General features: G+C 51.0%; 1 protein-coding gene across 1 annotated transcript; it reads left to right on the forward strand.

The window, feature by feature from the left end:
* Nucleotides 1–1,013: 1,013 nt before the first annotated feature.
* Nucleotides 1,014–24,406, forward strand: FXN (frataxin). The gene is made up of 5 exons (XM_062208381.1): nucleotides 1,014–1,187; nucleotides 6,826–6,923; nucleotides 11,761–11,881; nucleotides 16,262–16,359; nucleotides 23,815–24,406. The coding sequence occupies exons 1-5, from the start codon at nucleotides 1,014–1,016 to the stop codon at nucleotides 23,963–23,965; spliced, it is 642 nt and encodes a 213-aa protein (XP_062064365.1). The 3' UTR covers nucleotides 23,966–24,406.
* The last annotated feature ends 294 nt before the right edge of the window (nucleotides 24,407–24,700 follow it).

A 24,700-nucleotide genomic window follows, 5' to 3' on the forward strand; every position in this document is an offset into this window, starting at 1 on the left:
TGAGGGGGAAAGTTTATTTCTCGGGGTTGTCACTGTGGCACAGCAGATCAAGACACTGCCTGCAGTGCCAGCATCACAGATGGGCGCCAGTTCCAGCCCTGGCTGCTCCACTTCTGATCCAGCTCTCCACCAATGGCCTGGGAAGGTAGAAGATGGCCCAAGTCCCTGCATCCTATACCCACATGGGAGACCTGGATGAAGCACCTGGCTCCTGGCTTCAGGCTGGCGCAGCCCCAGCTGTGCGGCCATTTGGGCAGTAAACCAGCAGATGGAAGACCCTTCTCTCTGTCTCTCCTCCTTTCTCTCAGTAACTCTCTCTTCCAAATAAAGAAATCTTTTTTTTAAAGTATCTTTCTCACAAGCATTTTGGGAAATTGGGAGCCCAGAGTTTTTGGAGCGGCTCAACTGATTTATGGGGGCTGCAGGTTCTTTCTGACTCGGCGATTTACTACCTCGGACGTGGCTCTGGTCCTCATGGACCGAAACAGTGCAGGTGGCAGGCACCAGTCCCTATTCAAAACACTTTGCGGAGATAACTCAGGTTAGCCGTATCACCACCCTGTTGAACTGGAGTTTCATAAATTCCGCTTGACAGGTGAGGAACAGAGAGGTTAACTTGCCCACCGGTCACACAGCCAGGAGACCAACAGAATCAGCAGTTAAGGCCGGCAGGCAGGCTCCGAGAGCCCTTTCCGAGCTGTGGAGCCCCACCCAGCTCCCAGAGAGCTTGGAACTCCCAAGCGCCTCCCATTGAGAATTCTGCCGTGGCGGGTCACCAGCTAACGTCTCTCTGAAGTCAGGGCCTCGGTGTCGCAGGCACAGAGATTACAGAGAGCACAAAGCAAGCTCTCCACTTCTGCACGGTAAGGGCAGAGCTGGGAAGTTCTTCCTGAGGTCTAACCTCTGGCTTGTTTCCCTACAGACGCAGGGACCCGAGCCCGCGAGGCGGCCACCAGGTGTCGCCGCAGCGTGCCCGCGCCGGAGGGCGGAGCTGGCCGAAGATCCGGAGCAGCATGTGGACGCTCGGGCGCCGCGCGGTCGCGGGCCTCTGGCCCCGGCCCCGGCCGGCGCCCCCGGGATCTGCCCACGCCCGCGTCGGCGCCCCGCGGCCGGCGGATACCGCCCGGCTCTGCGGCCTCCGGGGGCTGCGCCCTGGCACAGCCGCGGCCTGCGCGCCGGGGCCCGCCGTGAGTATCCGCTGCGGGCAGGGCCGCACGCCGGCCGGGGGAGGCGCCGCGCACGGCCTGGGCACGCGCGCTCTGCTCGGGCGCCGGGTCGGGGCGGGTCCGGGGCGGCGGGCCTGGGCCCGGGCCAGGGCGCTCAGGCTTCTGCAAGACGGAGCCCCTGGGGCCTGTGGTGAACTCTTGTTCCCGCTCTCAGATAAAGGCGCCTCGGTGCTCCCGCGCCCCTGGTGTTCACGGGCCCGGTGTCGCCTTCCAGCCGGGGGAAACCGTCAGGGCCTTCGGCTTTGGGAAAACGACCCGATTCCCAGTGCCGCGGAGCCGTGGGACTCTGTGGTTCCCCGTCGCGAGCGGATAAAGGTCTCCCCTGTTTGGGGCGGACCTGGTGGGAGGATGCCAGCGCTTCGAGGTAGCCCCCCTTCTCCCCGAGGGGGCTCCCGGGGCCGCCTGGTCCGGGTTCTCCTGGACGAAGTGGGAGGACGCGACAGAGCGCAGCGGCGGGCTGGGGCCAGGGTCAGGGCCGCGGCCACCTGTGTTGGGGAAGCACAAGGACGCGGGCGAGGGTCCGGCCACGCCACGTGGCTCCAGGGTTTGCAGTTCAGAGCGAAGCTCCCCACTGAGGGCCCACACGGTGGCTGAAGTGATTTTGAACTTGGCGGCGGGGCCGGGGTTTGGCACGTGGGGGAGTGAGGAGTCGTTGGGGCCTTTAAGCTGGTGGCTGTGCGGGGCTGTGGACCCTGGGCGCGCATGGCAGAGCGCTCGCAGGCTGCTGGCTGGTTGGCACGCTTGGTGCCTTGTGGGTCTCCATCCTCATTTACTCACGGCTTGGCCCAGGGTACTTGTGGAGCTGGGTGGGTGACAGGGACAACTGCCTTGACCTTCCTCGAAGGGATCCCTAAGGGCCCGTGGACTGCTCAGTTCCTCAGACCCGAGGCCACTTCCCAGCTGTCATTTCTGTGTCCCCTGCCTTCTACATCTGGAGTAGCTGTCGGGACCGGGCTGTAATACACAATTCTGCATCGCTAGTAGCTGCGCTGAACAAGAGAAACAAGTGAAATGAATTGCAGCAAGATGTTTAACCAGCGTATCCGAAAGAGTTTGATTTCAGCCTGAAATCGGGTTTTTTTTTCACTACATGAGCAGGATCTCTTGCATCCTTTTCTCATACTGAGGCTTGAAGCCCCTCCCACTTCAGATGTTAAGTTTCCATGGAAATAATCGATGTTTACATTTTACAAAACTCACAGTTGAAAATGGAAGATTCACACAGCTAAGCTGTCCCAGAGCTTTATTATTTTCCACAGCTCTGTTATTTAAAAATGAATTGAAGGGACCGAGTTGTAGCGTAGCAGGTGAAGCCGCCGTCTGCAATTATGGGCACCGGTTCATGACCCAGCTGCTCCTCTTCCAGTCCAGCTCCCTGCTTATGGCCTGGGAAAGCAGCAGAGGATGGCCCAAGTGCTTGGGCCCCTGCATCCACATGGGAGACCCAGAAGAAGCTCCTGGCTTCAGCCTGGCCCGGCTCTGGCCTTTGGCCCACCATGTTGGACAGCTCTGGGGAACAGCAGAGTTAGTGACTTATCATGGGTTCGTTGCTGTGGCTACTTAGAGACCCCGCAAGCCACGGAAATGGCATTTGCTGGTACAGCTGCACGGCACCCACCCATTTGTACTCACGTAGTTCTCAGGGCAGTCTCCAGTCTTGATGGAGCATGTACCAGGGGCTTTTTTTTTTTTTTTTTTGTAATATTTATTTATTCATCTGAACTAGTGACAGAGACAGAGAAAGAGATCTTGCATCGCTGTTTCACTCCTCACATGGCCACAACAGCTGGGGCTGGACCAGGCCGAAGCCAGGAGCCCAGAACTCCATCTGGGTCTCCCACAATGGTGCAGGGGCCCAAGTACTTGGGCTGTCTGCTGCTGCTGCTTTGTGAGGTGCATAAGCAGGGAGCTGGTTAGTAAGTGGAGCAGCTGGGACTCGAACCACTGCTCATACAGGTTGTGGGTGTTGCAGGCAGCAGCCTCACCTGCTGCGCCACAGTGTGACCCCGGGGGGCTATGTCTCACAGGGGGGATAACTCAGTGTCACTGCCTCTTTAGCAACTTCATGAGCTCCTGCCCCCTCCCTTTTAGACATCCTCCGAGCTCCCTAGAGAGGAACAACATCCCTGCAACTCCATGATCTTTTGCTGGGGGCCTGACTAGCAACATAGGCCCTAATGCAGTTTACATTCATTTGCCTTGTCTGCCGTAGATATTTACACAAGTTTATACACGCACAAGGGGTTATTAACCATCTGTGTTGCTTAGCAATCAGCATTACATGATAGGGTCTAAATGTGTCCCCTGACATCCCTACTCTCCGCGTTTCCATGTTGACCCCTGGTCATCTGGGTGATGGAGGTAGGAGGTGCAGCCGTGCAGGTGAGTGGGTCAGGAGTCCCAGCGTCCTTGGGACAGGGATTAGTGCCCTTCCAGGATACCCCGAGGGGGCTCCTTCGCCCCCTCTGCCGTCTGCGAACCAGGAACCAGGCCCTCAGCAGACATCAAAGCCATCAGCACCCAGCCTCCAGAGCTCTTAGAAGCAGGTGTCTCTTCTGTAAGAGCCATGTAGCCTTTGGTATCCATTACAGCAGCCTGGCAGACCCTAGATTGAGAGAGGGATGTGTTCGTCAGGCGGCCCTGTGTGCAACCTGCTGTCACTACCATGCCCTCCCCAGGGGCAGCCTGCTGGCCTGTGGTCTGAGAATCTTCTCCTTTCCGTAGTCTTCTGCTTCTGGGTATCTCTCCCTAAACCTTGTACTGTTACGCAGGAGCCTCTTGCTGGGATGCACACGTTATGTGTTGCACATCCTCTAGTCTCCTTTTGGTGACAGTCGGCTTGCTGCACTGCGTGTGCATGGAAGTTCCTTTTCATGAATTCCTCAGAGTGGAGTAGCTGGGCAAAGCGCCAGCCAAGAATCCATGCACTTGATGCCCAAAGATGCCTCTGATTCATCCCACAAGTGCTGTGCTGTGACAGAGCCCCGGGCTGCAGGGGGATGCCGGGGATGGAGGGGACCCCTGCCCGAGCCCTGAGGCCTAGACATTATCTAGTGTTTCCTCAAATGTGTCCTGTGAGCTGGCCCTGCAGCCTTGAGCAAGGCAAACCTCCCAGGGAAGTAAAGTCCCAGGGCTCCTGGGAGACCTGGAGTTACAAGGAGGGTGGCTGGAGCGTGCACTCCCAGTACTGCACCGGGCTTCCATCTGCTTGTCCCCAGCGGAGCGGAGCAGGGCAGGCTCTTCCTTAGGCAGGGTCTGAAGTTTCCCTCTGGGACCCCGGGGTCTCCATGCTTTTGTTATGTTTCAAAATAGAAGTTGATTGCTCAGGCCCTGAACTTGGGGTGTTCCTGGTGTCTTATTTAATCCTGCAGCAGTGTGCAAGCGTAGCTCCACAGCCCCTCCTTAGTGGAGAAAAGTGAGTGCCCCAAGGGATCAGCTGTCACCCAAGGAATGGTACATGGGCCAAAGTGGGTAAGGCAAGGAGTATTTGGTAATGGTTTCTTTTTACGAATAAGAGCTGCGTGAAGACTTCTGCTTTCGGCTGTGAAGGGGGAACAGGCAGCCTCCCTCCAGGAACACTAATGAAACCATAAAAAATTGAAAACTAAGGAGGCTGGCATTGTAGAGCAACAAGTTAAGCTGCCGCCGGCAGCATCAGCATCCCATGTCGGGTGCCACTTTGAATTCCAGCTGCTCCATGTCTGATCCAGCTCCCTGCTGATGCACCTGGGAAAACAGTGGAAGATGGCCCAAGTGCTTGGGCCCCTGCATGGACGTGGGCCCCTGGAAACCCAGATGGAGTTCCAGGCTCCTGGCTTTAGTCTGCCCAGCTGCTGTTGTTGCAGCCATCTGCAGGATGAACCAGCGGATGGAGGATCTCTCTCTCTCTGCCTTTCAAATAAGTGAATAAATATTTTTTATCAGTGCAACAGGAAACTATTTGTACGAAGATAGCAGAGAGACTAGCCCAGTGGGCTTGAGAAGATAGGATCCTGGAGAGGAGGGACGTCTTCTGAGATGAGCCCAGCAGGGTTTGCCGACTCTCCCTCTATGTTTTCAGCGCTGCTCTGACTCTCTGTGGCACGACTCCAGGGACCAGGCAGTGAGGCCTCCATCCCAGCCCCACCCCTTTGTATCCTTATATCTATGTGACCCTGGGCGAGTTACCCTGGCACCTCCATTCTCTCATCTGTAAAATGTGACTTCAGTCAGTGCTCATTATTGGCAGACCTGAACTTGAGAATTCACCTGCTCACCACATTTTTTTTTTAAACTCTTGATTCTTTTGCCCCCAGTCTGCAGACAGGTAAACAGTGGCCAGAAACTTGAGTCCAGCCATGCCCATGCTCCCAGCAGAGGGCAAAGTTGCCCTCACTCTGACGTCTTGTTTCAGCTCATGGTATGAGCAGGTGTGCTCTGTGCAGGCTTCAATGCCATGTGTGTGCGTGTTCCACTATTTAAAGTGGTCCCCAAGCAGAACGGAAGTGAGCAGCAGAAGGCTGGGAGGTGCTGTACAGAGGAAAGGCACGCTGTGACTGAGCCTCATCCAGGCGGGAGCCACGGTGCTGTTCGCAGTTCACGCATCAGTAGCAGATACACCGAATGAGGTGTCTTTAAGCAGAAATACTCCTAAAATTGAGTGCTCCGTGAACATGGTGTGACCAGAGGCTTGGATGAAGCTCACTTTGTATTTCCCCTCGGAATAATTCACTAATTCTCTCCGGCAACTTGATAGAACATAGCATCGTGAGTGGCTGCTGCGCTGGTAGTGCTGCCCTCACCAGGCAGTCATGAGAACTGCAGGAGGCTGTGTATGGAAGGACTAAGGGGTGGGCGTTTGGCATAACTGTTAAGATGCCACTCGAGGGTGCATGTCATGGTACCGTGGGCTAAGTCGCTCAATTGGGACACCCACCTCCCTTATTAGAGCACTGGTTCAAGTCCCGGCTCTGTTTCATTTTCTTCCTTCCTTTTTTTTTTTTTTTCTTAAGATTGATTTATTTATTTGAAAGGCAGAGTTACAAAGAGAGAGGAGAGATCACTGCCTGGCCCATCTGTGGTTGTTGTGGCCATCTGGGGAATGAGCCAGTGGATGGAAGATCTCTTTGTTTCTCTATCTCCATGTCTTTCAAATAAATAAAAATCTTTTTTAAAAGATTTTTTTATTTATTATTTGAAAGGCAGAGTTACAGAGGGGCAGAAGCGGGGGGGGGGGGGAGTTTCCATCTGCTGGTTCACTCCCCAAATGGCTACAAAGGCTGGAGCTGGACCCACCCAAAGCCAGGAGCCTGGAGCTTCTTCCAGGTCTCATGTGGGTGCAGGAACCCAAGGATTTGGGCCATCTTCTACTGCTTTCCCAGGCCACAGCAGAGAGCTGGATGAGAAGTGGAGCACCTGGGACTTGAACCAGCACCCGTATGGGGTGCCCACTACAGGCAGCGGCTTTACCCGCTACACCACAGCGCCGGCCCCATAAATAAATCTTTAAAAAGCACTGTCATGTGGTTACTTTCAAGTGTAGCAGTGGCAATTAAAACAACAAACCATGTGTGACTGGGTTGTCATGCACTGACCAGGAGGTCATGTTCTCTACTTTTAGAGTTTCACCGTCCAGTGCCTCAGCCCGCTGCTGTGTGTGAAGAAGCTGAGTGTCTGTCTGATGACCTTGAGGACGTCCGGAGGGTCAGGTGACCCTGGGTAAGAGGAGGGTCCCTCGGTGGCACAGCTTGCCTCTCCCATGCAGACCCCGCTTTTCCCTGGGCTCCAGCACACACAGCTTCCCGCGGCACTGGGCGACCACCACGTTACTTTTAACAAAGCATTACTGCGTGGTGAGTGGCCCCTGTGGCTGGACACCGAGGCTGATTCTGGAGTTTTGTTACTGGTTCTTTGAGTATCCCAGTAGGTAGAGTTCGCCACGGCCTTGTACAGAGGAGACCTAAGAATGTCGTCGTTCACACCCGTAGGGGTTCGCGTCACCCTCACTGCGCAGCCCAGGGCGGCGTTCTTCCGTGGACCGCGTCACGCCAGCTCCTCCCCCGCCTGCCAGTGCCTCAGTGTCCTGTGCCTTGTCAAGGCTGGGTCGCGTTGTCCGAGTCCTGTTCTACAGAAGGGGCTGGGGGCAGAGGAGGGCTGGAGGTGGCCCTGTCCCCGTGGGTATCCAGCTCCAGCTAACCCAGGGAAGGCTGGGAAATATAGTGGTGCGGGGGCGCTGGCAGGGGCAGACACAGCTGCAGGGAGCCCCTGCCAAGGGATTCCTGCGTGGACTGTCCTGCACAGCACGCTGATGGAAGGGGGCTTGTCCTGGCCCTGAGCTGTGCTGGAGTCCTGCTGGGCAGCCAGGGGCAGCCTCTGCTCCAGCGGGAGTTGGGGGGGCTGGGGCAAGGGGCGGGGTCACCGCCTCCTTGCCTGTGAGGAGGCGGGCAATGGGAGGGGCCACTTCTGCCGAGGACAGTTTGGAGTTCGAAGGCTGTTATAAGGCTCCAATAGGAAGCTGTTTCAGGCCAGAGTGACTTTCATATGGCGGTGGGATTTTCCCCTGGAACCTGGTAGGCTTCCGGTCTGTTTGCTCCCAGTTCCAAGGTCACTATCCACATCCAAATTTCTTTCCTGGGTGGGAGCCTGCGGCTGCCTTGTATCTTTCTTGCTTGCTTTTCTTTCTTTCTTTCTTTCTTTCTTTCTTTCTTTTTTTTTTTTTTTTTTTTTGAGATTTATTTATTTATTTGAAATGCAGAGGGAGAGACAGAGAGAAAAGTCTTCCATCTGCCGGTTCACTCCCAAATGGCTGCAGTGGCTGGAGCTGGGCCAATCCGAAACCAGAGGTCTTGAGCTTCTTCCAGGTCTCCCATGCAGGTGCAGGGGTCCAGGCACTTGGGCCATCCTCCACTGCTTTCCCAGGCCATCAGCAGAGAGCTGGATCAGAAAAGCAGCAGTTAGGACTTGAACCAGCACTGATATGGGATGCCAGTACTGCAGGCAAAGGCTTAGCCTACTACACCACAGCACTACTCCTTCGTTCTTCTGTCCTCTGGTTCACTCCCCCAATGGCCCGGATGGCTAGGGTTGGGCCAGGCCAATGCCAGAAGCCTGAAACTCCAGCCTGGTCTCCCGTGTGGGTGCAAGGGGCCCAAGCTCTTGGGCCATCTTCCGCTGCTCTCCCAGGTCATATGCAGGGAGCTGGATTGGAAGTAGGGCAGCCAGGACTGGATCTCGTGCCTATATGGGATGCTGGTGTCCCAGATGGCAGCTTAACCTGCTGTACCACAACGCAGCCCTGTCTTATTTCTTTGCATGCCAGGTGCCCAGCTCTCTCGACCAAAAAGCAGGTACTTCATCTCATAAGGTGGGTGCCCAGCAGTGCCCCAACCTGGTTTTTCCAACGTGGTTGGGTCCCTTTCCTTAGGTCCTGGTAGGTCTTCTGTATTCAGAACCAGGGATTCTCCCTTTGACCTCTTCATCTTTGTGTGGCCTTTCTTCTCTGAATGCTGCTTCGCTCCTGGCTCACCTTCTTCCCCCAGCACGCCTGCTGGAAGCAACAAGGAGCCAACACAGCCAGCACTGCACAGTAGCAGTATGCTGTTGTGTGCTACCAGCCTTCCAGGTCATCATGGGCGCTAGGTTTATAGATGGCAGCACGTGCTGGGCTCACGGGCCCAGAGAGTAGAGCAAGCTTCGATAGATCCCTGCCCCGAATTCTCTAAGTGCATGCTGTGGACTGTGTGTTTTCGGGGTTTGCTTTGGTGGCACCCATTTCCAGCCCCTGCTTCTGGCACTCTGGTGCCCCTGCAGGTGTCCTGAGAGGGTAGCGGAGTCCTGCCAGGATGCCCATACCCCTGTGGAGGCACAGGGCCTCCCGCTGGGCCTGTTCTCTGCCATCAGGGAGCACCTGCCTAGCTCTTCCCTGAGTCTTTGTGTTTGCCAAATTCCTCCAGATGCAAATCCACCAGCCTCCCCTCCCCAGCCTCCTTGGAGAATGGTCCTTCCCTTGTCTGGGCAGTCCCATAGCTGTCTCCACATTGTACCCTTGAAGTGGGGGATGGGCTGTGTGGGGAGGGGTCGTGAGCACATCCTTTCTGGTTTGTGGTAATGGTCCAGTAGGCCCAAGTGTCTTACGTTAGCCCCCTGGAAACTGAGGTAATGGAGTTGTCTGGTGTACACTTTAGAACCCACAGATAATATCCCCACAGGCGCACACAAGCTCATAGCAGGGTGTTTACAGTAGCTGTAGTTTTATAATTCACCATTTTAAATTGTACAGTTCGGGGGGTTTAATATATTCACATGGTTGGCAACTACCCATTGATTCCAGAACATCTTCATGTTTCCAGAAAGAAGCCCTGTATCCGTTCACACTCACTCCCCTTCCTCCTTTTCCCAGCCCCTTGCAGCCACCAGTCGTCTTTCTCTCCCCATGGACTTGCAGTGATTTTTTAAAAATGGAAGAGTAGTATCCATACAGAAATGTCTCCAGGCCTCGTATGCAGCCTGCTGAGTTTGAAAACGCTGAACAAACTCGTGGAACTGGCAGGCAGCTGAAGACACAGAATGGCAGAGCCCTGGGCAGGCCTCCTCCCCCTCCTGTCGTTAGCCCTGCCTGCTCCCGGCCGTCCATTCGTTGGCACCCTTAGATGACTTCCGTTCTGATTTCCAACACCATGGATTAGTGTTGCCTCTTGTTTTCCTTTATATAAACAGTAGCGTTAAGTATAGTAAGTATGTTTGTGTGTGGCTTCTAGTTATAGACACTTCTAGTTTACTATGTACCATCCTGCTGTGGGAATATGACCACAATTAGCGTATCTGTTCTCTTATGTAACCAGTGCAGGCTTTGACAGCTTTCAGTGGGGACTGGAGGCTCTCTCTGCTGTGGACACCCTGGCTAGCATGCCTGTGTCGTTGGGTGAACCTGGCCGTGCACTTCTGTTTTTTGCATCCCCAGAGTGGAAGAGAGGGGTCGGAGCATGTGCACGTGTCAACTTTGGTAAATATTGCTCAAAGAGACGCACTTCCAAAGTGACCTTCCCATATAGATGCCTATCAGCAGTATCTGGGAGCTCTGTTTGCTGCTCTGCTGTTGGAATTATCTTTTTCATTTTAACCATTCTGGTGATACTTCATGGTGCTTTTTGTTTTTTAAAGATTTATTTATGTATTTATTTGAAAGACAGAGTTAAGAGAGGCAGAGAGAGAGAGAGAGAGAGAGAGATCTTCTGTCTGCTGGCTCACTCCCCAGATGGCTGCAACAGCTGAAGCTGGGCCGATCCAAAGCCAGGAACCAGGAGCTTCATTGAGGTCTCCTATGTGGGTGCAGGGGCCCAAGCACTTGGACCACCTGCTGCTGCTTTCCCAGGCAATAGAAGAGAGCTGGATCGGAAGTGAAGCAGCCAGGTCTCGAAACGGCGCCCACATGGGTTGTTGGCACCGCCGGTGGCAGTTTTACCCAATATGCTATAGTGCCAGCCCCACATGGTACTTTCTTAATTTGCCTTTTCCTAACTATGAACCAAGTTGCACTCTTTTTCATACATTCATTGACCATTTGGATTTTTTCTGAAGTATGTGTAAGTATTTTAAACGGTTTTCTAATGGATGTTTTCTTACTGGCTTGTAGAGTTCTTTATGTATTCTGGATGAGGCTTTTTTCATATAGATGTCATGCAAATATTAGGGGTCTTAAAAAAATTCAAAACTATTACAACTGCAAATTATGAAAATACTGCATGGATTTCAAAAGTTTTTGCACCAAAATAAACTTACCTTTCAGTTTTACTTATTTTTTAAATTTATTTTTATTTATTTGAAAGAATTAGAGAGAGAAGGAGAGGCAGAGAGAGAGGTCTTCCATCCGCTGGTTCAATCCCCAGTTGGATGCAAAGGTTGAAGCTTCGCCGATCCGAAGCTAGGATCCAGGAGCTTCCTCCAGGTCTCCCATGCTGGCACAGGGCCCCAAGGACTTGGGCCATCTTCTAACTGCTTTCCTAGCCATAGCAGAGAGCGGAATCGGAAGAGGAGCAGCCAGGACTTGAATTGGCGCCCATGTGAGATGCCAGCACTGCAGGTGGTGGCTTTACCCGCTACGCCACAGTGCCAGCCCCTCAATTTCACAAACTTTTTGAAGTCCTCTCGTATTCCTCCCACTTGGTGGCTTGCCCAGCATACCTTTTAATAACAAAAGCAATGGAAATGGCCTCTGTGTCCAGCTGAAGGTGGGTTGCATACATAACAAAATATGAATAGACATAAGTGCTCACATGAAACAGTAAACAAGGCATGTTAAGTGAGACACACAGGTGCTTTATTTGTATATATACAAGCATGGAAAATTCTGGAAGGATACAGAAAAGTCTGATAATAATAGTTGTCTGGGGGCTGCCTGTTTACTTCTAACTGTAACCTCTTTTGTGCATTGAAATTTTTACTCTGTGTATATCCGGTACCTCCCATCAGTCTTTAGGTTTAAGCGGCTGTATAAACCTGATGTTACTCAAGTCCAGTGGTTTGGTGAAAGTCCATTTTTGTGGTTTCTCCCCCGCAGCTCTCTAGACGAGACCACGTATGAGCGGCTGGCAGAGGAGACGCTCGACTCGCTGGCTGAGTTTTTTGAAGATCTTGCAGACAAGCCCTATACGCTGAAGGACTATGACGTCTCCTTTGGGGTAACTGTGGGCTTATTTTTATTTTATTAATGTTTTTAGAAAATTTTTTTATTTTAATTTCCCTGAATGGCACAGAGATGGAGAGATTTTCCATCTGCTGGTTTACCCCCCCCCCCCCCCGCCCCCAGATGCCTGCAGTAGCCCAGGCTGGGCCAGTCCAAAGCCAGGAGGTCAGAGCTCAGTCAGTGTCCCACGTGAATGGCAGGAAATCAAGAACTTGAGCCGTCACATGCTGCCTCCCAGGGTGTGCGTCAGCAGGAACTGGATCAGCAGAACCAGGACTCAAACCAGGCACTCACATAAAGAATTCGGGCATCCCCAGTGGCGACTTAACCCCTACACCAAACGCCTGTCCCTCTTGGCTTCCTTTCATTTTTCTGGGGCAGGCATTGCGTGCAGTGGCCCTACAGTAACCCCATACAAGTCGCTCAGCCTCTCTGTTTCTGGTTGAAAATAGAGACTCTCGGGCTTCACCCGGGAGGGCCGGGGAGGGCTCTGGCTGGCAGTGGAGGCCTGGGAAGCATTGAACTAGACCATGAGTTCTAGTAAGGGTGAGATAACTATGTGAGAGTCACTCCAACCCCATGGCCATGCCCCGCTCCTGCGAGATTCTGGTGTGGTGGGTTGGATGCATTTCTGAGAAATGTATTTTTGAAAAACTCTTGGGATTCTGATGTGTCTATCTGAGTCTCACTCCTACACAGTTTGAGCCAATTGGTTTAGGGTGTGGCCTGGGCAGGGCACCAGGAGTTTTCAAGTTTCCCAGGAGATCTAAACATGCAGCTTCCTGGCGTGAGAACTTCTGACCTGGATAAGACCTTGGCCTCAGAAGCCTAACAAGTGTTGGTCTTTATTAAGTGGCCACCAGGTGGCAGACGTGAGCAAGAGGCTGGCCTTGGATTTGGAATTATTATTTTATTTATATGAAAAGCTGAGCAGCAGAAAGGGAGAGGGTCTTCCATCTGCTGATTCACTCCCCGCATGTTCACAGTAGCCTGGGCTGGAGCCAGCCCAAGCCAGGAGCTGGGAACTCCATCCTGGTGTCCTGTGTGAGTGGTGGGAGTCCGAATACTTGGGCCATCCTCTGCTGCTTTCCCAGCCGCATTAGCAGTAAGCTGGGTCACAGCAGAGCAGCCAGGACTCAAGTCTGCATTCTAACGTGGGACACCTGTTTGGCAAACTGCAGCTAACCTGCCGAGCCGCAGTGCCATCTCCTGGATTTAGAATCACTGCTTTGGCCTTAAAGCAGCTCTCATTGCCAGTGGCAGAAAATCCCCCAGCACCCATCCACCCGCCGAGGTTAATCCTCTTGACACTAATGAATTAAGCCCGAGAAGTGTCAGGAAGGGTGTGTTTTGGATTAAGTCATGGAATTATGTAGAACAGTTAGCTGTCAGATGGTGTCAGAGAGGTGTCAGAGAGGGCGTTGGGCAGCCACGGCGGGAGCGCTGCAGAGAGAAGGGGCTCTGTGTGATGGAGCAGGCAGCAGAGTCTCCAAGAAGGTGCCAGGCCTGGCCTTGAGGACAACAGGGGCCTGGCAGTGAGAGATGGAAGCAGTGGGGCCGGAGAGGACTGCCTGCCTGCCTTCTGGGTGGATTACTGAGCGTTGTCAGCAGCAGTGCTGGCACAGGGCTTTGCGTGCTCAGCGGACCACCCCCGAGGGCCACGCTGCTCGGGAGTCCTTCCACGCTGGCCTGCCGGCGGCAGCAGCCATGCCCAGATGTGAGCTGGCACAGGTTCCAGGCCTCCTCCCAGCAGCCCCCCCACCAGGGGCTGTGGTACAGGGAAGCCAGGTCCCAGGCTCCACTCTGCCCATGCAGGCATTGATTCACAAGTCACAAGAACAGTCACGCGTCCTGTTCTTGGAGGATCTGTGGAGCTGCGGCTTCATCCCCAAGCTCTGCCAGCATGCCAGGATTCCAGCAGTGGGGCTCAGTGCACCTGTTTGTATAAGGCCACACTCCCTGCTCAGTGGTTGCCAAACCCCGCTTCCTGTGCATCTCTATGAAGAGCTTTGGGCCGCTGGGATTGGCCGGCTTCTGTAGCCTGTTCCTGTGCAGCCAAAGGGGCCTTAGGTGTCTCCACTCTCCAGGGGAAAGCTGTGGTATAGCAGGTTAAGCCACTGGATGCGATTCCGGCATCCCTTAAATAATCTGCCCCACTTCTGATCCAGCTCCCTGCTAATGGCCTAGAAAAGCAGCAGAAGATGACCCAAGAGTTTGGGCCCCTGCCAATGCCCCTGCACATGAAGCTCCTGACTTCTGCCTTCGGCCTGGCCTGGTGCTGGCCATTGTGGCCATCGGGGGAGTGTACCAGCGGAGGCGATTTCTGACTCTCTCTCTAACTCTGACTTTCAAATAAGTAAATCTTTAAAAAGGTTTATTTTATTTATTTGAAAGTCAGAGTTACACAGAGAGGAGAGGCAAAGAAAGAGAGAGGTCTTCCATCCGATGGTTCACTCCCTAATTGGCCGCAGCAGCAGAGCTGCGCTGATCAGGAGCCAGGAGCTTCTTCCACGTCTCCCACATGGGTGCAGGGGCCCAAGGACTTGGGCCGTCTCCTACTGCTTTCCCAGGCCACAGCAGAGAGCTGGATTAGAAGAGGAGCAGCTGGATCTCGAACCGGCACCCATATGATATGCCAGCGCTTCAGGCCAGGCTGTGCCATAGCACTGGCCCCGACAAATATCTTTTAAAAAATCATAAGTGAATAGAACAGGCAGTCAACATCATGAAGAAAGAAGGGGTATTCCCCGGGCTGGGAAGGGGAAATTAGTGTCTAATGGGTGTAGGGGATTAATGTTGCAGTATGAACAAGTTTGAGAGATGAATCACATAATGTGACTGTGCACTGCACACTTACACACGGTTAGCGTGGTAAACTTAATGTGATGTGATTTTCTCTGTAAGAAAATTTAAAAATAATTATAATAAGCTGGCTGCTGCTCCCCAAGACTGAATAGCTTGTGTATTGCCGGTTAATGAAATTGCGATCCAGAGAGACAGTGCTTCGTGTTATGGAAAGAATAGTGCCTTTGGACGCACGCAGACCTGGGTTAAGGTCACTGTACGATTACTGAGGATCCTGTGATGCTCTGAACCTCTGTGTTCCTCATCTGTAAGATGGGGGCGCTGATTCCTCCCTTCCTGGTTATGGTAGGGTTGGGAAGCGTTTACGCCATGTGGGCTGATGCCCAGTACACACTGAATAGACACTAGCTAGTATCTTATTGGTGTCTTCATTTTCCTTGTGTTGTCTGCACTGCCAGTGTCTCTACCATTTCTGTATTTTTTCTTTTAATTAAGAAAAGAACTACCTAGTGGTATCCCTGGGTCCCCTCTCCATCAGCTGTTGTCACCACCGTCCAGCATGGAGCAGCTCTCTCTGTTGGGAGGTGTGCTGTCAGAGTGGCTCAAGGGCTGGCGGGAACAGCCAAGCTCCCTCCTGAGGCTTAGCCTTGCCTCGGCCACCATTTCTTTCAGAGACCTCAGGAGTAAAGGGCTCCTTTGTTGAAAGAATGCTTTCAAATTTAAATGAGCAATTATTAGACCAAGAAGGACCAATGGGTCTTTCAAAAAGAATCTGAGGCTTTTTAGGAAAAAAAAGAGAGCCTTCTAGGAACTGGGAACACATGTTAGACGCATGGGAAGAGCCTAAAAATAGAGCCGCCTGCAGTGGCGGTGGCTGCCTTCTCTCCAACAGAGCTGGAGCTGGAGCTCCCGTTCTGCTGACTCCAGCGAAGTCTTGCCTTCTGTCCTGGGTGTTCCATAGAGATGGCTGCATTTTAAATCTTCTACCCTCTGGTTCACTCCCCCAAATGGCTGCAACAGCTGGGGCTGGGCCAGGCTAAAGCCAGGAGCCAGCATTTCCATCCTAGTCTCCCACCTGAGTGGCAGGGGCCCAGGCACTCGGGCCATCTTCTGTTGTTTTCCCAGGCACATTGGCAGGGAACTAAATTGGAATTGGAGCAGCCAGGACTCAAACCAGCACTTGTATGGGGTGCCAGCATCTCGGGCAGCAGCTTAACCTGCTGTGCCACAACACCGGCCCCCTGCATTTTTACCGTCCGTCCTCTAGCCTGTTCTGTTTGGCCAGCAAGCCAGCAGTCACATGGCCAGCGTTCAGAACTGGGGAAAGTTGATTAACCCCCATGCTTCCCAGAAGACCAAAGCATTGCTGTGATTCATACTATCCTGCTTCTAGGAGCGCTGGCCTTTCTTTGGCACCTCCTAGTTCTAATACTAACTTGCCGACATTTCTTCATAGTGTGTATTGTGTACCGTATACCGGGAGTGTGGAGCTGTAACAGGATGAAGCCGTTCCGACAGAGCACTGACTGTGTCTTGTTTTCTTCTTGCTGTTCTCCACCTGACCCGCTAGAGTGGAGTCCTGACGATTCACCTGGGCGGCGATCTGGGGACCTACGTGATCAATAAGCAGACCCCAAACAAGCAGATCTGGCTGTCATCTCCGTCCAGGTATGTTCGGAAGTGAACATCTGGGCAGGCATTTAGGCAGTGGTTAAGGCATTGCCTGGGCTCACCCTGGGAGCCAGCAGCTGATAGCCCAAGCACCTGCCTCCCTGACACCGATGTGGGAGACCTGGATTGAGTTCTAGGCTCCTGGCTTCAGCCAGACCCGGCCCCAGCTGTTAGACATTTCTGGAGTGAATCAGTAGATGGAAGAGAATGTCTGTCTCTGTCTCTCTGCCTTTCAAATAAAATGAAAACAGGTAAATAAATCATGTTGAAGTCAAACTCTGTGAACCTTTTTGAGCTCATTTGCCATGTGACATTGTGAGCCATTGAAGAAGTGGCACCATCTTGCGTCAGTCTGTGGATGTGAGTCTTTCCTGGTGTTTTGCAGCCTCTCTCTTTCTCAGTAGGCAAGTGTTCTCTAGTATGGCTCCTTTCTGCTGGGAATTTGGGCACTGTCAGCAGGCGCAGGGGTACCAGCTGCATCTGAAGGCATTGTCCATTGTCCTGCCTTTCAAAAAGCTGCTTCTGATTGGGCAGCCTTCGAACAGAACGCCCTTCGTCTGCAACGCAGGTTCCCCTTTGACCTCTGGTTTGTTTCCTGCATCTCAGCTCGAGGTTGGTGGAATGGCCCCTGCAGACCTGGGTCGTGTGCTCCATGGAGGAGGGAGAATGTTAGAAGCCAGGGCATCCAATCCCCTGCCTTTCCATCTGTGTGTTTTCAGTCTGGAGGAGTAGAAGATGGTGTAGGGGAGCTGTCCCTGCTGGATCTCAGAGCCTGAGGACATGCAGTGAGAGCTCGTCCCTCTTCTCTGGCTGCTGTGGAAGTGGATTTAAGAAAGGGAAAGAGAGCTGCACACAAAATGCTCTGAGAGGGGCCTTCCTGGGTCATCCATGAGCATTTCCTGGGTCATCCATGAGCACTTCCTGGGTCATCCATGAGCACTTCCTGGGTCAACCATGAGCACTTCCTAGATCAGAGAATGCGATGGCCAAATTGGGAAAGGACTGAATCAAACCAGCATGGAATTCTTTGAGCATCTCATGGTACTTGTGTTTTTAAAACATTATCATGTTACCCCACCCCTGATGTGGACGTCATTTCTAGGCAGTTGATGTTATACCGTCTCTCACACTGTGATGGGTTGTGCCTCCTTCCCCCGAGTCTGGTCCAGGAAGTGTGACGTAACTCACTAAAACAACACCAGAAATCGCTGCATCTCTAGCAAGGCCCTCATTCACAGGCTGCACTGCATTTTACACCTAGTTTGTTTGCAGGAGGTTGGAGGGTCTGAACCTGTGTGGGCCCAGGAGCTTGTTCTTGGTTCTCCAAGACAAGTCCTAGCCGTGGCTTTGCCTATAACCTAGCCTTCATCTCCAGAGGACCTGGTACAAGCAGCTCAAAGCCAGCCGTCACCTATGAGGAGTGAGGGCTTGACCCTCTTCCGCCCAAGAGAGTTCCAGAGAGTTGGCTCCTTTTCTGGAGACTGAAAGCCCATGTCTTAATTGGATACACCCACAGCAACATGATCCTACCCCAGCCTGTTTGTGAGTACATTGCACTGGATAAGGACTCGCTAGAGGGGCCAGCATTGTGGGTTAAGCTCCTGCCTGTGACACCGGCATGCCTTATGGGCACCGGTTCCAGTCCGGTCTGCTCCACTTCCTATCCAGTTCTCTGCTAATGTGCCTGGGAAAGCAGTGGAACATAGTCCAAGTACTTGGGCAGCTGCACCCACATGGAATACCCAGATGGAGTTCCAAGCTCATGGCTTCCACTTGGCCCAGCCCTGGCCATTGCAGCCATTTGGGGAGTAAACCAGTGGGGTGAAGATATCTGTGTGTGTGTGTGTGTGTCCCTTTCTATCTGTAAATGCTTTTCTTCTTTCTTTTTTTTTTTTTTTTTTTTTTTTTTGACAGGCAGAGTTAGGGAGGGAGAGAGAGACAGAGAGAAAGGTCTTCCTTTTTCCGTTGGTTCACCCCCCAAGTGGCTGTTGCGGTTGGCATGCTGTGCCGATCTGAAGCCAAAGGGTGAAACAGAAATGGCCAATAGGTGCTTCCTCCTGGTCTCCCATGCGGGTGCAGGGCCCAGGGACTTGGGCCATCCTCCACTGCACTCCCGGGCCACAGCAGAGAGCTGGACTGGAAGAGGAGCAACTGGGGCAGAATCCGGCGCCCTGACCAGGACTAGAACAGGAGTGCCAGCGCCGCAGGCGGAGGATTAGCCTAGTGAGCCGCAGTGCTGGCTCTGTAAATGCTTTTCAAATAAATGTTAACTAAAAAATGAACTTTCTAGAAATTCCAACAACTTCTCTAATTCCAAGTACTAGAATTCCAAGTAAAATTATGAATTTACTTCTCTTTAAGTTTTTACAGTTAACTTGTCATCTTTATTTGAAAGCCAGAGAGGCAGAGCTCTTTCTATCAGAATTTTCTATTCACTCCCAAAACCTTACAACATCCAGGGCTGGACCAGGCCAAAGCCAAGAGCCTAGAACTCATTGCAGGTCTCCCATGTGGGTGGCAGGGACCCGAGCACTAGAGCCACCACTTGTTGCCACTCAGGGTGCACATCAGTAGGAAGCTGGATAGCCAGTGGAGGAGCTGGGACTCGATCCAGGCATTTCAATATGGGATGCAGTGGTGTAGCACTGCACCAAATGCCTGCCCCCAAGTGTACTTTTTTAAAAATGTGTCATTCCTGTGGCAATTTAGGAGGAGAATCTTCCACACAGCCATTAACTGCTGCAGGTAGGATTTTCCTCCAGAGCAGAATGTTTTTCCCTCTCAGCTTTTCACATTGCTCTAAAACATCTTTCATAGGGCTGCATTTCTGGTTTGCCCCCTCCCCACAGTGGACAACTTTTCAGGTCCTTTGGAATCAGTGTCCTTTCCCAGACACCCTGCCCACCCCAAGAAGGCTGCAGGATGGGCTATTGGTTGGGTCTGGGGACCCTGGGCTCAAGCAGCCAGTAGCAGGGTTGGGCAGACTGCGCAGCAAGGAACATTGTCTGGGTGACCCTCCTTTTTATATGGCCTCGGGGATCTGTGCTCAGCTATTTGTGCACAGTTTTGTTTTTGTTTTTACAATTTTACATTGTTCTTTCACATTTTGCCACATCCACTTCAAATGTAGATATATATACACAGGCATACAGTATTTTCTTGAAAACATTAATATCACAGAGTGAGGGACTTGTGACCATGAGCGTATCATGGGGAGAGAGTGTATTGTCATTTGCATCATGATTCAGTGAAGCAGTATTTGTAACTAAACACCAGTGGTATGGCATCTGCACAGTTTTTGTATTCCAATGTATTAGCTTTGACACCTAAGAGAAGATGTGACGTTTATCTTTCTGGGTCTGGCTTTTTTCACGTCGGGCAGTCACCTCCAATTCCATCCATTTTGTTGCAGATGTCAGGATGTCATTCTTGTTTATGGCTAATATTCTGTTGTGTAACTATATCACATTTCCTCTGTCCAGGCGTGATGGACATCCAGGTTGGTTCTGTATCTTTACTGTTGTTAACTGAGCTGCTGTTCATGGCAGAGTGCAGGTATCTGTTGCATACACTGACTTCATTTCCTCTGGATGTGTTCCCAAGGGTGGATAGCTGAGTCTTATGGTAGATCTATTTTTAGTTTTCTGAGGAAGCTGATTTCTGAAAAGGTTATAACAATTTGCATTCCCACCAACCTCTGCAGCATTTGTAATTTATTTACTTTTGGATAATAGCCATTCCAGCTGGGGTGAGGTGATACCTCATTGTGGTTTTTATTTGCATCTCCCTGGTGACTAGTGATCCTGAGCATCTTTTCATGGGTCTGTTGGCCATTTCTGTTTCACTCTTTGAAAAAATGCTTTTTCATATTCTTTGCCCATTTCTTAACTGGATTGTTTGTTCTGTTGTTGTGGAGTTTCATAAACTCCTTATATATTCTGGATTAATAACCCTTTATCAGGGAGCCAGTACTATGGCATAGTAGGTTAAGCCACAGCCTACAGTGCCAGCATCCCATATGGGCATTGGTTCAAGTCCTGACTGCTCCATTTCCTATCCAGCTCCCTGCTGGTGCACCTGGGAGAGCAGTGGAGGACGGCCTGAGTTCCTGAGTCCCTGCACCCATGTGGGAGACCTGGAGGAAGTCCCTGGCTCCTGGCTTCGACTGGCACAGCCCTGGCCATTACAGCCATTTGGAGAGTGAACCATCGGATGGAACATCTCTCTCTCTCTCTGTATGTCCTTCTCTCTGTCTGTAACTCTGTGTTTCACATAAATAAATAAATTTTTAAAAAATCTTTTATCAGCTGCATAGATTGTAAGTATTTTCTCTCATTTGTTGGTTGCCTCTTCACTTTGTTGATTGTTTCCTTTGCTGTGCAGAAGCTTCTTAGTTTGATATGATCCCGTTTGTCTATTTCTACTTTTATTGCCTTGCTCTTAAGGGTCTTACCCAAGAAGTCTTTGCTAATGTCTTGCAGCATTTCCTCTGTGTTTTCCTCTAGTGGTTGATGGCTTCAGGTCTTAAGTTTAGATCTTGGATCCATTGTGAGCTGATTTTTGTGTAAGGTGTAGGTAGCAGTCTTGTTTCAAACTTCTGCATGTGGAAACCCAATTTTCCCAATACCATTTCTTTGGTTTTTCTTGTTTTTTAAGCTTTATTGGTTTGAAAGAGTTACAAAGAGAAAGAGGAGAGACAGAGATTTTCCATCCACTGGTTCACGCCCCCAAATGACTGCGATGACCCTAGCTGGGCCAGGCCCAAGCCATGAGCCAGGAGCTTCATCTGGGTCTCCCAAGTGGATGCAGGAGCCTAGGGACTCAGGCCATCCTCCACTGCTCTTCCAGGAACACCATCAGGGAACAGAATTAGGAGTGGAGCAGCTGGGATTTGAACCAGTGCCCTTAGGGATGCCAGCACTGCAGACAGCAGCCTAACCTGCTGCACCACAGCACCAGCCCTCCACTGCTTCTTGAAGGACTAGCCTTTCTCCAGGGAGTGATTTTAGCTCATTTGTCAAAAATTAGTTGATTGTATATGTATGGATTAATTTCTGGGGTTTCTCATCAGTTCTGTTGGTCCACGTGTCTGTTTTTGTGCCAGTACCAGGCGGCCATGATTATAACTGCCCTGTAAGGTGTTGTGAATCTGGAATCATGCTGCCTCCAGCTTTGCTTTGATTGTTCAGGATTGCTTGAGCTATTCAGGGTCTCTTGTGATTCCATATGAGTTCAGGGTCATTTTTTCTAGAGCTGAGAAGAATATCTTTGGCATTCTGATTTGGATTGCATTGAATCTGTAAATTGCTTTGGGTAGTATGGACATTTTTATATTAATTCTTCGAGTCCACGACCGTGGAAGATTTTTCTATTTTTTGTGTGTGTCTTCTATTTCTTTCCTTAATGTTTTGTAATTTTCATTGTAGAGATCTTTCATATCCTTGGTTAAATTTTTTAAAGAGTTATTTATTTATTTGAAAGGCAGGGTTACATAGAGGCAGAAACACACACACACACAGAGAGAGAGAGAGAGGTCTTTCATCTGCTGGTTCACTCCCCAGATGGCCTCAATGGCCAGAGCTGCCCTGATCTGAAGCCAGGAGCTTCTTCCAGGTCTCCCGTGTGGATGTAGGGGCTCTAGCACTTGGGTCATTATCTGCTACTTTCCCAGGCCATAGCAGAGAGCTGGATCTGAAGTGGAACAGCCAGGACTTGAACCAGAGCCCATATGGGATTCTGGCACTGCAGACAGTGGCTTTACCCACTACGCCACAGTGCCTGCCTCCCTTGGTTCAACTTATCCCAAAGTATTTAAATTCTTTTGTAGCTGTTGTGAATGGAATTGTTCTTTCTCAGCTATGGCATTGTTTCTGTATACAGATGTGTTGATTTTTGTGTGTTGATTTTTATATCCTGCAACTTTGCCAAATTCTCCTATGAGTTCCAGTAGTCTCTTAGTGAAGTTTTTGGGTTCCCTATAAATAGAATCATATCATCTGCAAACAGAGACAATTTGACTTCTTCCTTTCCAACTTGTAATTCTTTGATTTCTTTTTGGATTTTTTAAATTTTTGTTTTTTACTTCAGTTTTTGTTTATCTTGGAAGATCTTTATTTAACCTTTATTTATGGATTGAATGCTTCATGGGGTAAATTATTCTGGATTTGCAGGTTTTTTTGTTTGTTTGTTTGTTTAGAATGTGGGGCTGTATCTGTCCATCCTCTCCTGGCCTGTAGGGTGTCTGTTGAGAAATCAGCTGTGTAGATGGTTGCCCAGGGCTAGGAGAGAAGGGATTGGGTCTAACTGCTTAATGGGTGCTGAGTCTCCTTTTATAGTAAAGCAGATGGTATGGAACTAGAAAGACGTAGTAATTACATAAAATTGTGAAAGCACTAAATGCGAATTGTTATTGATTTATTTTTATTTGAGAGGCAGAGAGGGAGAACTCTCATCCACTGCTTCACTCTTCAGATGTTTATATTACTGCAGGGGAGAGGAGACTAAAGCCAGGAGCTAGGAACTCAATCCAGGTCTTCTGTAAAGGTGGCAGGAACCCCACCACCTGTCTCTACCACCTCTTAGAGTAAGCGTTAATAGGAGGCTGGAGTCAGGGACTGGAGCTGGGGTGGAACTGAGGCGCCATGGTCTGGGACACGGGTGTCCTAACCAGTGGCCTTTTTTCCTTAATGTTTGTTTTAACCCGCTTGAAAGGCAGCACCGTAGAGGGAGGCAGACAGTGTGTCTTCCCTTTGCTGATTCATTCTCCAAATAACTGCAGCAGCCACAGCTGGACCAGGCTGAAGCCCGGAGCACATGGATGGCAGGGGTCCAAGCACTTGAGCCCTCATTTGCTGCCTCCCCTGACACATTAGCAGGAAGCTAGAGCAGAAGTGGAGAAGCCAGGACTTGAACTGGCCCTCCAGTAGGGAAGAGAGACACCCCAAGCAGTAGCTCAACCCACCATGCTACATCACCCACCCTGGAACTGGCGTCTTAACCACTAGGCCCAACACTTGTCCCTGAACTGCTTGTTTTTAAATGGCTAATTCCATGTTACATGAATGCAGTAATTAATAATAGTAATAGCATATGTAAGGCCCAAATCATGTCAGTGTCACAGAAGTGGCCATAATTGTGAAAACACTGCTCTCTCCCAGCAGGTGTCATATGTGAAGTAGGAAAGGGAAGAGATCAAAAACGTGATGCGTGGAAACTCATCAGTACAGGCAGATGAGTTCAGGTGTTGAGAATCATTCTGTGGATTGCTCCAGAGGCTAAAGTATGTGATTCTTCCAAAAGCCCCTTGGTTGAGAAATGAAGTATGTACGTCATTAAGTACCGCTTTCTAGGGCTTCACTCTGGCCCATTTCTCGGTGGCAGTGTCTTCAGAATCCAGGATTCTTCTCCGGCTCTGTCCTCGTGGACTTACTGGGTATCTGTTTTGTTTTCCAGTGGACCCAAGCGTTACGACTGGACTGGGAAAAACTGGGTGTACTCTCACGATGGCGTGTCCCTCCACCAGCTGCTGGCCACAGAGCTGACGGAAGCCTTAAAAACCAAACTGGACTTGTCTTCCCTGGCCTATTCTGGAAAAGGCAGTTGATGCCCCGCCCAGTTGTAAAGATGCTAAAAGCTGTCAGGCTGTGACCCCAGCATACCTCTGCAGCTGAGCCTCTGGTAGTTTGCAGCCCGCCTTGGAGGACAGGTGCACCGAGTGGCGTCACGCCAAGAAGAGGCCATGTCGCTTCCCACTCTGCCCCAGTCTCTGCAAAGGTTTTCCATCCAGTGTCTGACTTCTTCCCTCATGGGATAGGCTGTGTTTTACAGTGTCTTTTACCTATCCCTTCACACAACCACCTTACAAAAAGAAGATGACAACAGGAGAAAATTCTGCGGAGGAATGAGCGGGCTTCACTCTTCATTCTTTGAAGGATTTACTGCAAAAGCTACCCAGAGAGCAGCTGGCTGACCTCACCACGCTCTCCTTGAGTGATATTCATTAAAAGTAGACTGGAAATGTGCCTGGGCCTCTTTTTCTCTTATTCTTTTCATTGTAAGAAGCTCTTTAGAGCAAGCGGTTCATAAACCAGGCAGTGGCAGACTACAGGTAGCCAGGCTCCAGCCCCAGGCTCTTTCAAAACCCTTTGACATTAAAATGTCAAAAGCTACTCAAGAGGCAGGCACTGTGGCCCTGCAAGTTCAGCTGCCACTTGCAACCAGCCATGCCATATTGGAGTGCCATGTCCAGTCCTAGCTACTCTGCTTCCTTTTTTTGTTTTCCCCTAAGATGTGTTTATTTACATGAAAGTCAGTTACAGAAAGGCACAGAGAGAGCAAT

The sequence above is a fragment of the Lepus europaeus genome, chromosome 12, assembly GCF_033115175.1.
Source record: "Lepus europaeus isolate LE1 chromosome 12, mLepTim1.pri, whole genome shotgun sequence".
Lineage (NCBI taxonomy): Eukaryota > Metazoa > Chordata > Mammalia > Lagomorpha > Leporidae > Lepus > Lepus europaeus.